Below are 13,539 nucleotides of genomic sequence, written 5' to 3' on the forward strand. Positions count from 1 at the left end.
TGTCATGTCAACGACCATGACAGAGTGGCGGTCGCACATCCGCTAAACAATTTTTCAACACTTGATGTTTCTGTTCTTTACACGAATAATAGCGATTGTATAGTTTAGGACACCTGACATAATCAATATTATTGTACAATGGTGACAAAAGTGACAGACTTGTAAACTAACATAGAAAAACTATGCAATGAAAATGAAATTTAGCACTCACAGTTTTTCGTTTTCCTGCTATTTTTTTGTTTAAAGTCGGTCCCCTTTGCACTATGCCATGAACAACTGCTATTGATAACCAGCTTTAAATTCTGGCGTGACCAGCTGTGGTAGGCTGGTCCTAATAGTTGACTAGACTAGTCCAACCATCGACTAGCGTGCATTCGATCAGAGTTAGTCCAACTATGGTTAACTATGGTCCTTGATCGCACTTGCCCCTATATTTCAGCCAAAGGTTCATGGGCAATAGGCCACATTTTTGGGGAATGAGGGTTCTAATGCTGTTTTGGGAAACAAAAGAAAAAAAAAGTGAAGCTTAGGCTACTGATATCAGCTTCTGACTACAGTAAACTCCGGCTAAATCGACATCGTACAACTCGTCAAATTGCTCAAGTCGGCCATCTGACTAAAGTCCCCATTGTCCGTAATGCATTTCCATTGAATTTTTTATTTCTAAGTCGGCTTTTATAAGTCGCAATTTCGCTCAAGTTGTCATACTACTCTCGGTCCCCTTACCATAAAAAGCATTACAAAATCCTTTGTGTAAGTCGGCATTAAAACAATCATGCATTGGCATCGACTTCCTGTACTGCGGTTGGCAAAAAGCATCGAGTGAAAAGTGGTTTGGCACGGCCCGTGATCGCAGTATGCATCGGTGTCGCAAAAGGATTTCTTGCTGCATGCATACATCGCATTTGCATCGTGAGCATATCAATACCAGTACCCCCTCTCGTCTGTACGCATGCGCTCTGTCCATTTCGGGGGTCATCTTATTGAATGACTAGTGCTGCAGTCAATGCATGCGTGGTATATACCGGACCACGCACGCATTTAATTCGTTACTATGCACATACATATGTATCGTGGTCTCCACTATCAATACCCCAAACTTGATGATACAATTCGAGGATTAATTTGCTGGATTCAACTCAAGCATTAAGGAGATAAACTAGGGTAAATCGAAGCCAATTAGTGCAATGAATCATGTGCAAAAGGCCATTCATGTAAGTCGGCAAAATGACGTCTAACAGCAGATGTCGGCATTCACGTAAGTCGTCACAAATTCTCGGGTCCCGAGAGTGCCGACTTAGCTGGAGTTTACTGTATTTGCTTTATTAAAGTTGGATTTGTGTGACATTAAAGTTTGAAAACTGTTGTGCACAAGTCTATGGGAATGTTTAGGGTAATAGGGATACTACAGTATTAAACACATGGGTTCAATTCTTCTCAATGTTTCTAAAGCCAAAGTTTTGAAAATCCCCTCAGTGACAGATTGTCCACGTTCCACACTACACGTATGAAACCGTGAGCAACTACTGTTGCGACTGTCCTGATGTCCATAAGTACGTCTGGATGGACCGTGCAGGCACTTTGGCATTGATGTAACCAGCGGATGGATCATGGATGCTTAGGTATTTAGCTTCATCAAACCTGTTTGTAAAAAAAAAAAAATCAAAAGTCAGTAATCCATAAGATGGAATTTTTGCGTCGCGGTGATGTAAGTCAAATTAGGTTTTGCCCTTCACCGACGTACAAACACTGTACACTCAGTGTGTTACCTCCCGAGTGAAAGTTGGAAAAAATCACTCGGGTGGGACTCGAACCCACGACCCCCTGCTTTCTAGTGCAGTTGTCTTACCACTCGACCACCGAGCTAACGGGATCGGTTGGCTGGTTCGAATCTGATGTACATAGCAGTGGGTACCGCATTAATTATTCATAAGATGAAAAAAGTCAGTAAAATAACAAAAATAATAGAGAGTAAGTGCCCCAAAAGAAAGTGCATTGTGTGTTGAAATTTTGCAATGAGAAAAATGTATGTACGTTTGTGTTTTTTTTTTGTTAGCCCAACAACTTGGAAGTTCAAAAGTGTTAGATTGACATGCATACACAGCAACTAATGTTCTTTTGGCCCATGAACAAGATGGGGCATATTAACATGTAAGTTCTTATTGGAAGAAAAAAATTCAAATTAAGGCAAAAAAATAAAAAATTTTGGTCTCTTGTCAGACCAAAGTTCTGTTTTTGAGGCGGCGACACGGCTTTTTTTTTTTTCTTCAAGCTTGGATTGTACAGACAAGGTGGGGTACTATTTTGCTTTTTTTGGTGTCCTCATGTACATTGGTGTCCTCCATAATGACATTTAATCTCTGCACAAAATATTTTTTTTTTTTCAGCGGGGGGGGGGGGGGGGGGGGGGGGGGGGGGGGGGGGGGGGATAGTGTGGTTATGAGAATAACTTACCTGTTTAAAACAACTACCGCAAGTGTTTTACCATCAGGGAGTTTGAAGGCTATACTCTCAAGTTCATTATCCTTAGACGTGGTCAGTCCAATGTGCACAGAGCCTGGCAGAATGAACTTACTGAAATAGAAGGAATAAAAGACAATTCTTTCGTTTTACCGCCCATTATTGTACGGGAACAATCATAATACTGTGTGACAATTTTATTCATTGGACGCTGAATGAAAAAGGAAACTTAATTTTGTCCAGCAATTAATGGTTATGATAAAACAAAACTGTTTTCAGGGGGAGTGTGTGGCCTAGTGGTTAGGGTTCGTGACTCATGATCAGAGGGTCAGGGGTTCGAAGCCAGCTGCTGGCCATATGTTGTGTTCTTGGGCAAGCCAAATAACCCCCGCTTGCCCCTCTCCACCCAGGAGTATAAATGGGTACCAGCATTAGCTGGGGAGTAACCTGCGATGGACTAGCATCCTATCCAGGGGAGTAAAATTATTTTCAGCCGTTTCATGCTACTGAAACCGGAGATAAACGCCGACCTGATGAGCCACATTGGCTCGCGACAGACTTTACTTTTACCTTTTACTAAATCAAAACTGTTTTGGGGGTGAAAACTGGAAACGTGCACAGACAAAAGATCTGTAAACTTAAACTCACCTAAAATGACCAAGGTGATAAAACATAGGCTGTTTGTAGAAGACATCGTTCTTTGCGTCCACTATGATGGGGCTGTCTACATTGTTCTTAGCCCAGTTGGGCCCTCCGTCCATGTTCAGTGCTAGGTTCCAGTCCGTCCAACCAGCCACCCAGTTGCTCAAATCCTGTACAAGAAGAAGTTTGGCAGTCTCTTCACTGAACACTGCAGTAATGGAATATTATAAAACTACAGGGCGAGTAAAAAAAACGAAACCCAAATGTTGGGACTATTGTTTTAGTGAAGTTCTGCATGTAGCACTTTCTAAATCTAGGATATGAAAGCCCAACTCATATGCTTTCTTTTAGTACAAGAATCATTCAAATCACTTATGTACTTTTCAAGTTACTGAATTTTAAACACAACAACCTTTTTGAAGTTCCGTCCACGGATCACAACAAATTCAGTGTTCTTTCGGAAAAAAGAAAACAATTCACATACGGATGTGTATAAATTGATTTTGCATTTTGATTTTGCTTTGCTGAAAGAACGCACACCGTTTTTGTGATCCGTGGATTGAACTTTATAATGGTGGTTGTGTTTAAGATTCAGTAACTTGAAAAGTACATAAGTGATTTGAATGATATTTGTACTAAAAGAAAGCTTACGAATTGGGCTTTCATTTCCTAGATTTTGAAAGTGCTAAATGCAGAATTTCAATAAAACAATAGTCCCGACATTTGGGTTTCGTTGTTTTTTTTTTACTCACCCTGCATTGTATCAACCAGGTATCTCTTTTAATGTTGAAGTTAGGAAGTAGCTGTTCTGTTGATTTGAATGGGTTAAAGTGCTTGCCTACTGCAACGGTGACCGATCACGGGAGAACCGGATGGTGGCGCTGTACTTAAGCCCGGTTCATACTCCACGCAAATGCGAATGCGAATGCGAATCGAATTTGACGTCATGTAACGTTCGCTGCGAAATTCGCCGAGTTCAAATGTGCTCAACTCTTACGAATTCGCAGCGCGAATACTTGACAGGACGTCACAAATTCGTGTTCGCTTTTGCGCCGAGTATGAACCGGGCTTTAGGCGTCATACCATGGGACCTATAGGTTTGTGCTGGTGTGCTTGAAAAGCGTGAATATCCGACCAGCTGGAATACCAAAACCGGCATATTTTGGGTGCTTATCTTAGAAAATATTAGCTTAGCAGTCATGAATAATTTGGTACCTGAATGATGTCATGACTATATGACTCGCCTCTCTCCCAACTGCCTAGCACCACCGCAGGGGAGTCCGGTAGGTACCCGTTGCAGGCTTCAGTGGCAAGCAGAAACATGTTTGGAAACATGTTGTGGGTTGCCGTCAAACGCGACGCTAGGTCGAAGAAGAAATCAAAGTACCAGTGGACAGCTATTCCTGAGACGTATTTGGCTGCGTCCGCATCTGATAACACCTATTTTAAATGAAGAAGAAAAATGTGACCTGCCATATCATAATGATTTAAATAATAATTTAAAACCACTTTCAAGAACCATCTTATCTCCCAGTATATAGCATAGTTTGCTTTGTCTTTTGTTGGTTTTTCTACATTCATACCGTTTGCTTTAATTGTGCTTTCTTTTGCTTGCATCATCCATTTTATAAACTGTGTCGTTGTATCACTAGTATGTTTCGTATGTCCGTCTGTAAAGTTTATTAAGTTTACGTCCACTCCGTTTGTTTGTCTGTTTCTGTTTCATTGTTTTGTTTTGTTGTGTTTTATCTTTTGAATTTAGTCTTCCTTTTTCAGTATCGTTTATATATATTTTTTTTGTGTGTTTAAGGCATTCCGTTTATAAGCTTCGGCTTCTTGTGTAATGCCTCCACTTAGTTTTCATGTAACAATTGTTTTGTTTTCTTAAGTGCTTATTCATGTGGAAATAAATGTTTCTGAAATGAAATGAAATGAATGAATGAGGAATAACCCCCACCTTTTGACTTTTCAAGTTACGTATATTGTGTTCAAGAGCAAATCATTAGCTTTCCAATGATACCAAATTTATTTCTGTAGCTTAATTTATTCCAAAGATATGCCGCTGGAACTGTAACAGTGTCCCGCCAAACTTCGCCAACCTCATTTCGAGAAAAACGGCTTTGAAGAAAGAAATACGCGTTGCGCCGCCAAAGGCAGTGGAAAACGTTCTTCAGTTTCCAACATTTGGGGATGTTATTTCCCTAAAAAAAAGCCACAGTGTGAATCTTGGATACCTTGGCTACTCAAAAACATGAAGAAAAAAATAAAAAATATTGATTTTGACATGATTTTGTGAGTGTATCCAACTTCAGGCGTTAATTACTCAAAATATTGTTTACGGGGGACATTCCTCATTTTGCCACAGTAGGTCACAAATATGAAATTAATGGATCACTTGGATGATTTTGCTGTCTATATGTAGGGATGTAAGCGGACTCTGAGATTTTTGCCTGAAAATTGATGCATACAGGTATGTGTGCGTGCCAACCTTGCCATCTTTGTGTGGACCTTAAAACAAAGCAGGTCCACACGATGCAGGTTGTGTGACCCTTCCGTGGACTAAGCCAGGTCCTCACAAGGTAATCGAGGCATTTTGGGGTTAGGGTGAGCTCTGTGAATGCTGTATGTTCCAAGAAAGCAGTATTCTAGGATCTTTGCTTCAATTCAATTATTAATTTCCGAGTAATGTTTTGAATTGCACCGGAAATCAGCATCTGGAACACGGTCTCATTCAGCCGATTGCAGCTACGCAATGTCACGCACCGAACTGAAGAATAACAGCAACCGCATGCGTGTGTACGCCGTGTCAACGCTTGCGCGCACCTATTCATGGATTGCCAAATTGCAAAGCAAGTACTAACACAAATTCCAAAAAATGCGTCACTTGACGCATCGTTAGAAATGGCCTTCTTTTACTGTTTTCTTCAAAATGACAGCATGTCACACAGAACAATTTCACAGGGAGTTTAGTGCCAATACTTTCTTTAACCCAAGTAAGTTTCAGAACAATAATTTTGTCAGTTACTTTTTCAATAGCTACAAATGATCTACCCCACCTCTAATGCCAAAATACACCTCAAAGATAGTTTCTGAATGCAAAAGGTGCATAGGCTCGCCATGCACAGCGAGTCAAGGGTAACATACCCCTTTAACATAATCTGGAAGAAAGAGTCGTTGGTCATCAAGTATCATCAAGTTGACGTCTCCGTAGCCGGCCTGGTTTAGGGCGGGTCCTAGGTCCGTCTTGACGAAATCTCCCTCCATCTCTGCGGTGTAGTACTGGGCCTGCCATTTGTTGTCGGTGCCGCCGGCCGACGGCTCGTTCTCCACCGATATGCCCCACATGGTCAGATTGTTCTTCTTGTACTCATCAAGAAACCTGCACGGAGGAAAATGCTGAGTGAGTACCATTGCAGGGAGGCAAAGTGCATGTCAATGTGTGCAAGTTCTTTGTCTTGAGTACAAGTATGAGTTCGAGTACTTTGTCGTGATTATGAGAAAATGAGTACAAGGCAATATTTTTTCCATGAGCACGAGTACCAGTACCAAAATGTACTCAAGTACGAGACAAGTATCAAAGCTGCCAACTTTTCAAAATCCAAATTAGTAATCAACCCGCGCGGTCATTTTCAACTGCGCGGACATTAACAGTGTATGTACCAGCTTTATCAACATCATGGTTTACATGAACACATACATGAACATACCCTTCTTGCTGTGATTAATAATGTACTGTAGGCCATAGAATAATAATAATAATAAAAAAATAATAATAAAAAAATAATAATAAAAAAATAAATATAATTTTTTTTTTGTAAATTATTTTGTTTTAGTTTCTGTATTTGTTTGTTGGAGTCAAATAAATAATAACAATAATAACATGTGCGCATTTTTTTCTGAGATGCCTGCTATCGGTGTTGAGTTTCGAGTTCATATGTTTTTACACACATTTCAAGTTGACCCAACTAGAGTTCCATTTCAGACAGGTGAAATTTAAAAAAATAACTTCCAATAAACTGTACCCTGGAGATAATCTTTCGCTTGTAGTCCCTCCCAATTGTTTCAAACTTATCTTAATCTTGGCCACAATTTATTTAGCAAATAATTAAATTTACACTCTGGAGAATTAGTTTGGAACAAGCGCCATCTTGAAAATTGACCAAATGCTGTTTATATTAGCTACAGCTGACATGACACATGTTTTTACGAGAGAAAAAAATTATCAAGACTTAAACTTTAGTGTTGATTCATATACGCAAAAGTTAAGAAAGTGAAATTTGTGATGTCAACAATCGATTCATGGTGAAATTTGCTATTATCCAATACAGATTTACCCTGAATTTCTGATTTCTCTTGCAAATTGCTAATGTGTGCCCATTCATTTGCAGGTCTGAATTTCTACAAACTATTGTGTGAATTTAAGACATTTCATCAAAACAACTTTGCTTTGAAATATTTCTTCAGGACGGACAGACATTTGGAATGAACTTTACAATGTTCTTACTTGATAAAGTAGTTAGCCCATGTTTTGTGGTACTTGTCGCCAGCTTGGCCTTTCAGCTGTCCTTTACCGCTCATCTGTCCGTTTGTCTTCATCCAAGCTGGTGCAGACCAGGGTGCAGCAAATAGTCGGATCGGCTTCTTGGACATGGCTAGGGATCGTTGGATGATGGGGATCTGGTGATCAAGTCAATCACAAGTCAATTGCAAGTCAATCACAAGCCAATCACAAGCCAATCGCAAGTCAATCACAAGTCAATGGCAAGTCAATCTCAAGTCAATGGCAAGTCAATCTCAAGTCAATGGCATGTCAATCTCAAGTCAATCACAAGTCAATTGTAAGTCAATCGCAAGTCAATCACAAGTCAATTGCAAGTCAATCACAAGTCAACTGCAAGTCAATTACAAGTCAATTGCAAGTCAATCACAAGTCAAACACAAGCCACTGACAGGTCAATCACAAGTCAAATCACAAGTTAGTCACAAGTGTATCACAAGTCGATTGTAAGTCAATCACAAGTCAATCACAAGTCAAATCACAAGTTGGTCACAAGTGTATTACAAGTTGATACAAGTCAAATCATAAGTCAGTCACAAGTCAATCATAAGTCAATCAGAAGTCAAATCACAAGCCATTGACATGCCAATCACAAGTCAAATCACAAGTTAGTCACAAGTCGACCACAAGTCAAAATACAAGTCTATCACATGTCAATCACAAGTCGATCACAAGTCAATCCCAAGTCCATCACAAGTCAATCACAAGTCAATCACAAGTCAATCAAGAGTCAAGTCACAAGCCAATCACAAGCCCAATCTCAAAGGTCCGGGTGACAGACGTTATAGATTACCTTGTATTTGATGTCTTCCTTTGCTAAGGAGAAGTTCTGCAGAGCGAAATCGTTGGGCACATCGTCATAGGAGTATTCACCAAGTGAGAAATCAGTACTAGCCATAGGAATGCGACCAGTTGTGTACTCAATTCCTGTGACAAAACGAAAGAAATGAGAGACATTCGTTTAAAAAATGTATGGAAACCGTTAAGGCAAAACTTAAAATAACAGTGTAAATAGCGTACCACATGATCATGAACCACAGCCTAATACACAATACTAACTGGGCCTTTTTGAAAAATGAAGGTGCCAGCCCCCCCGCCCCAAAGTTTCCAAGATGGCGAATGGATCCTTCTATTTTCTTGGCTGTTTTGGTGATTCAAAATTGTGTCCAAGGTTACCCTTTCTACACAGTTATATAATTTTGTTGGAAACAAATAAAAAGACAAGACAGGATGGTCCAAAAAAAAAAAAAAATGCAAAAATTAGACAAACAAAAAAACCAACATTGCAATTTGCGTAGTTAAAATCTCTCTCTTACCATCAATGGAGAAGTATGACCTGAGTAGGTGATCCTGAACCTTGCTTGATACGTTCAAGATGTTCATCGTCGCCGAGTCTGTGAAGGCTCCTCCAAACCCCAAGATGGTTTGATAGACTTCAGAGGAATTCACAGTTATCAACATGTTCTTGTCTGCAAATGAAGAAAATGTTCATAAAGTTTTTTTTGTCAAACACCTACAAGTTTGTTTAAATAATTTACAGGTACATTCTTTCTTAAATATCCTCAATAAAACCTTTGCTATGTCTTATGTTAATTAATACATGATTTCATCTACAAACAAAGATTAAATTGGTATGTTTTCACGTCACAAAAAAAATACCACTCCCCCCCCCCCCTCAAAAATAAAGTTTTGCCTTTTTCGCAAAAAAATAAGGACTCACCTGAAATATTGTCGGGCCACAAATAATTTAAAATGTGTGCAAGAATAATCTAGGCCTAAATTTATGCCCGACTGAGCATAAACAACTCAAGGTCCGGCCCAAGACCTTGACACAGTGCATCCTCCAAAATCAGCCACACATTTTTGCCATATAGCCTCAGTCCTGCAAAATCCTCCATTTTGCAAAGAGGATTTTGGAGAATTAGGGAAGGTTAGACAATAATACTTGTGATGTTGGAATGCACTGCAATGACTTGCTGATCCTTGCTGAACCGGTGCTGATCTTTGTCACTGGTAACGGACACAAACATCCCGGATTCGGTGTTGCTAATTCCCTGGACGGTGTCACAATACGTAGCATTACACACGCAGACGTAGGAAGTCGCCAAAGGGAAGGATTTTCTTTTGCATTCCACAGCTGCAACAAAATTTGACATCTCAATTGTTAATTTGTTTTTGATTAACCCTAAAGGGGCAGAATCCGCCTCCCCCCCCCCTTAACTTTTTCCGCGATAGCCTCGAACATTTTTTGTCGCGACCCGAGCTGTTCTGACTTTTTAGCCTCGAGCCTTGCACATCTTTTGATACAAAAAACATAAAATTCGGACCATGGGCTGCTGTGCAGCGAAAAGTTTTCCGGGGCTACGCGCCGTGAAAACTGAATTTTCCCATACATAATGTACACAGAGCAGAATCACCATTAGTGCATATGAATAATTAATTAGCCATATTCCAAAACCCTTTGACCTATAGTCATGACATTTCTTGGGTATGTTCATGAAGAGTTGTTCTATGCATGTTCTGAGTTTCAAAATTCTTAGGCTGAGAGAAGGTCGAAATAACCCGCCCCTTTTACATGTTTTAGGGTTAAAGAAGGCAGAACTCGGCTCATATTCGATAGGCTACTGATTTTCCGTTTCAACACTGTCAGGCCCAGAGGAACAACCAACTGTGATTGGTCAGTGTTGGAGGCGTAAGCTTGAAATCTTGATTCCGATTGGCTAATATTGGCAGGGTGATCATATTCACATTTGTTAGACATGAAACTTGTATTTGGAAAAATAGATCCCCAAAACTTTCTTCATTCTGATAAGCTAAAAAAAAAGGAGATTTTTACAATAATTATATTTCAAATTAGACCTGCATGTACCAAAGTATTATCACTGAATTCTTGATACAATGAAGAGGAATCAAATGAAAGTTTAACTGGTTCATAGCCCCATAAGTTTGTGCACAAATTGCCTGGTTGGTTTGTCATCCATGCCGAAGAAGCATTGCGAATATTGACAAATGTTGTTGCCTTGTTGTTTGTTGTTGTGTAATTTTAGAGAGTTTTGTTGTCTAAAAAGGGAGTACTCAGTTGAGCTAGTTATAGCCCTACACTATGGCCCGGCAATGGAGTAAACTCTGGGCTCTGTGCCATACGCATGTCAGCACAAAAGGTCGGTTATTGATATCATTTTTTTCAAGGAAATCATTTGGACTTGGTTGGTGAAATACTGAGGACATTTTCTTTGCCCCAGTGGAATTTTTGGAGAAATTTGCTTGCTAAACTGTGAGTAAAGTGGGCCTGAATTAGTTTTGCATGTTTCAGAGCACTCCAGAGCCCTGTCTGAGCCATACCTTGCATTTGATGAGAGAGTGCTGGACACGTCAGTTGGAATATGAGATGGGTCCAAAAAGACATCCACGTCAACCAAATCAACCTGCCGGCCATCCTCAATTCATTCACTGCCTCTTCAAACTATTAAAAATGCTGCAAATGAAACACATATAGTAATTATGATCAGTTCGTCTATTTTCAAAATAAGTCTTATTAGGCCGAGTAAAAAAAAAATAGTTTCTCGTCCGGGGTTTTTGAAAAAAGGGAGGAAGCGTGGCTTTTTATTTTTAATTTTTTTCAAGATGACCGCCTTTTCAAAATTTCCTGCAACCGTTGTAGTTCCACTGTTCAAAGACACTTTTAAAGATGAAAGACAAGTTGGACAAGAGAACTGAACATATTTACAGTGTCAATTAGAGTTGTATTGGTATTGGTATTTATTTTCCGATGAATTTGTAGACTTTTTCGGTGTGTTTCTACTACATTTTTCAAAAATAAAAAATAATAAAAAAATCCAGGCGGCCTCCAAAAAGGAAGCGGGCGAGGACGAGAAACTTTTTTTTTTTTTTACTTCGCCGTATATTTCTTCTTGTATATTTCTGGGTGTTGTTTTACTGTGTTACCTGTCATAACTTTGCTATCAATCGAAAGAGAATTGCAAGACAAATTTAATGGCATTAAAATTAGCTCCGTAGGCGTACGTAGGTGCTTTTGTTTCGGAGTAATGCCACTAGCTTAAAGGGGTAAATCTTGGGAGTCGGTGTCTGTTAGGTAAGCGGGGCGACTGCGAGCGCTTCAAACGTGCTGGATAAGTGTGTTAAGAAAGCTTAAGGTTTATGTATGAATGTACTACTACTAGTACTACTAGTGCTTAGTTAGTACTAGTTCTGTACCCCCTTTTGTTCAGATTTCATTCTGAGAAATATTTACTTATTAATTTTTGAATTTTATCTCAAAATCATCACTGTAATGACTGTAATTTGTAAGTTGTGAATTACATTGTGTGTGAATAGATGATATTTACATTACAGTGATAAGATAGACTTCTTTTTTCTTTCAATTATTGTTTTGGAACATGTTCAAATACTAATGTAATTATCATCGTTTGAAGATTGCTACTTTTGCGTGGTTATTGTTAGGATTTATACTAGTAGTAGTAGGCCCTAGGCCTAATTAATTAGGAGGTGTTTCCATTGATTGGATGTACCATGGATGTACTATCATGTAGCGCACATTTAATATTACGTGCACGTGATGGAGAGAGGCGTTTTTTTTTTCTGTACACAAACATTGGCGATCGTGAAGTGTAGCTAAGGGCCCGGTTCCTATAGGGAACAAAATCCACTTTAAAATTATTGGACCTACCAAAACTAGTTGGCGACATTCTCAATAAACAGGTATGTCATAGATAGAGGGCAGGGTTTTGATTTTTTGAGGGAAATTTGGGGGTAAAATGACGATGACAGCGCAAGGCACAAACCGCGCAGGAAAATCGTGATTTCTACACCAAGAATCTGTTCAAAATTGCAAAACGGGTGTCATTAGAATTGAGAAAAGTCTGCTTTTGATTGTAAAGGTGATTTTTGAGCAATAAAAAACCATTTTTGACTCTAATTTGCTCAAAACAAAACAGGGGCACTACACTTCCGGACTTCACGATTGCCCAAACATTGACATGATCATGATGATTGACCAAGTCTAAATCGCTGTGGGAGTAATTGCAGAATACCCCGCCACTCGGAAATACACCCCTAAAATCTCTGGCTACGCGGTGGGAATCACTGGAAAAGAAACAATTCAACTTCCATGCCAGCTACGCGGATACCGAGTGGGGGTCCATTATTTCTCTGTATCTCTGTATCTGTACGTTGCAAGAAACCAATTCTGGGAGAGAGAGGGTGTTCACTGTACAGTAACTTATTGAGAGAGAGGTCCGCGGCTGATGAGGGATTTGAACATGTTGAAGGTATCAACAGAGTCGGCTGTTCTGGTTGTATCATGGAGTTCCTTCCTCCATAATCATGATAATTATGTAAACTGTGTAAACAATGGTTTTTTTACGTCTGACTTGAGCTTTATTACTTTTTTTGCAACTTACCTCTGTCGATCTGTTACAACTTACAATGAGCCTTCCTTCCCGTGGTATTACGGTATTAGTATTTATCCAGTATATAGTACTTTTAGTAGTACTCGAGTCGTACGATCATAACATGACATACTCGATCGGTATGCAATAACGATGACAATGCGCTAGGACCTACATGTGCTATGTCATGTATGTGGTACGGGTGCATGCAAGTGTGGTGGCGCAGCAGCAGTCTAGTGGCGTGATCCAGTTGTGAGTCACGTGCACGTCATGTGTCCTTTGATGTAAATGAAAACTAGATTTTCTTCAAGCTTATGAGCTCACTTGTGTTTGCCCCCATCTTGGGGCTTTATTTCAAATTAAGTCCTTTATGTCACTTGTCAGTGAATAGTATAAAGTGAGGTCAAAATTTACGGTACTTTTATTTGATTTTGGCGCTAAGAACTCCAACAATTATTCTGGATCTACAGA

At 39.6% G+C, this 13,539-nt stretch overlaps 1 protein-coding gene across 3 annotated transcripts; it reads right to left on the reverse strand.

The window, feature by feature from the left end:
* Positions 1-1,241: 1,241 nt before the first annotated feature.
* LOC119718914 (lysosomal acid glucosylceramidase-like) lies at positions 1,242-13,286 on the reverse strand. Of its 3 annotated transcripts, none has more exons than XM_038188347.1 (11): positions 13,105-13,286; positions 11,003-11,135; positions 9,606-9,797; positions 8,977-9,129; positions 8,454-8,587; positions 7,607-7,779; positions 6,247-6,481; positions 4,318-4,542; positions 3,109-3,272; positions 2,455-2,574; positions 1,242-1,641 (listed from the first exon to the last, which is right to left on the reverse strand). In XM_038188347.1, the coding sequence occupies exons 2-11, from the start codon at positions 11,094-11,096 to the stop codon at positions 1,524-1,526; spliced, it is 1,608 nt and encodes a 535-aa protein (XP_038044275.1). In that variant the 5' UTR covers positions 11,097-11,135; positions 13,105-13,286; the 3' UTR covers positions 1,242-1,523. The 3 variants fall into 3 exon arrangements, with proteins under 3 accessions (XP_038044275.1, XP_038044273.1, XP_038044274.1); XM_038188345.1 differs by having other exon boundaries at positions 11,003-11,137; positions 13,091-13,286; XM_038188346.1 differs by having other exon boundaries at positions 13,081-13,286.
* Between the last annotated feature and the right edge of the window lie 253 nt (positions 13,287-13,539).

The sequence above is a fragment of the Patiria miniata genome, unplaced genomic scaffold, assembly GCF_015706575.1.
Source record: "Patiria miniata isolate m_02_andy unplaced genomic scaffold, ASM1570657v1 HiC_scaffold_7, whole genome shotgun sequence".
NCBI lineage: Eukaryota > Metazoa > Echinodermata > Asteroidea > Valvatida > Asterinidae > Patiria > Patiria miniata.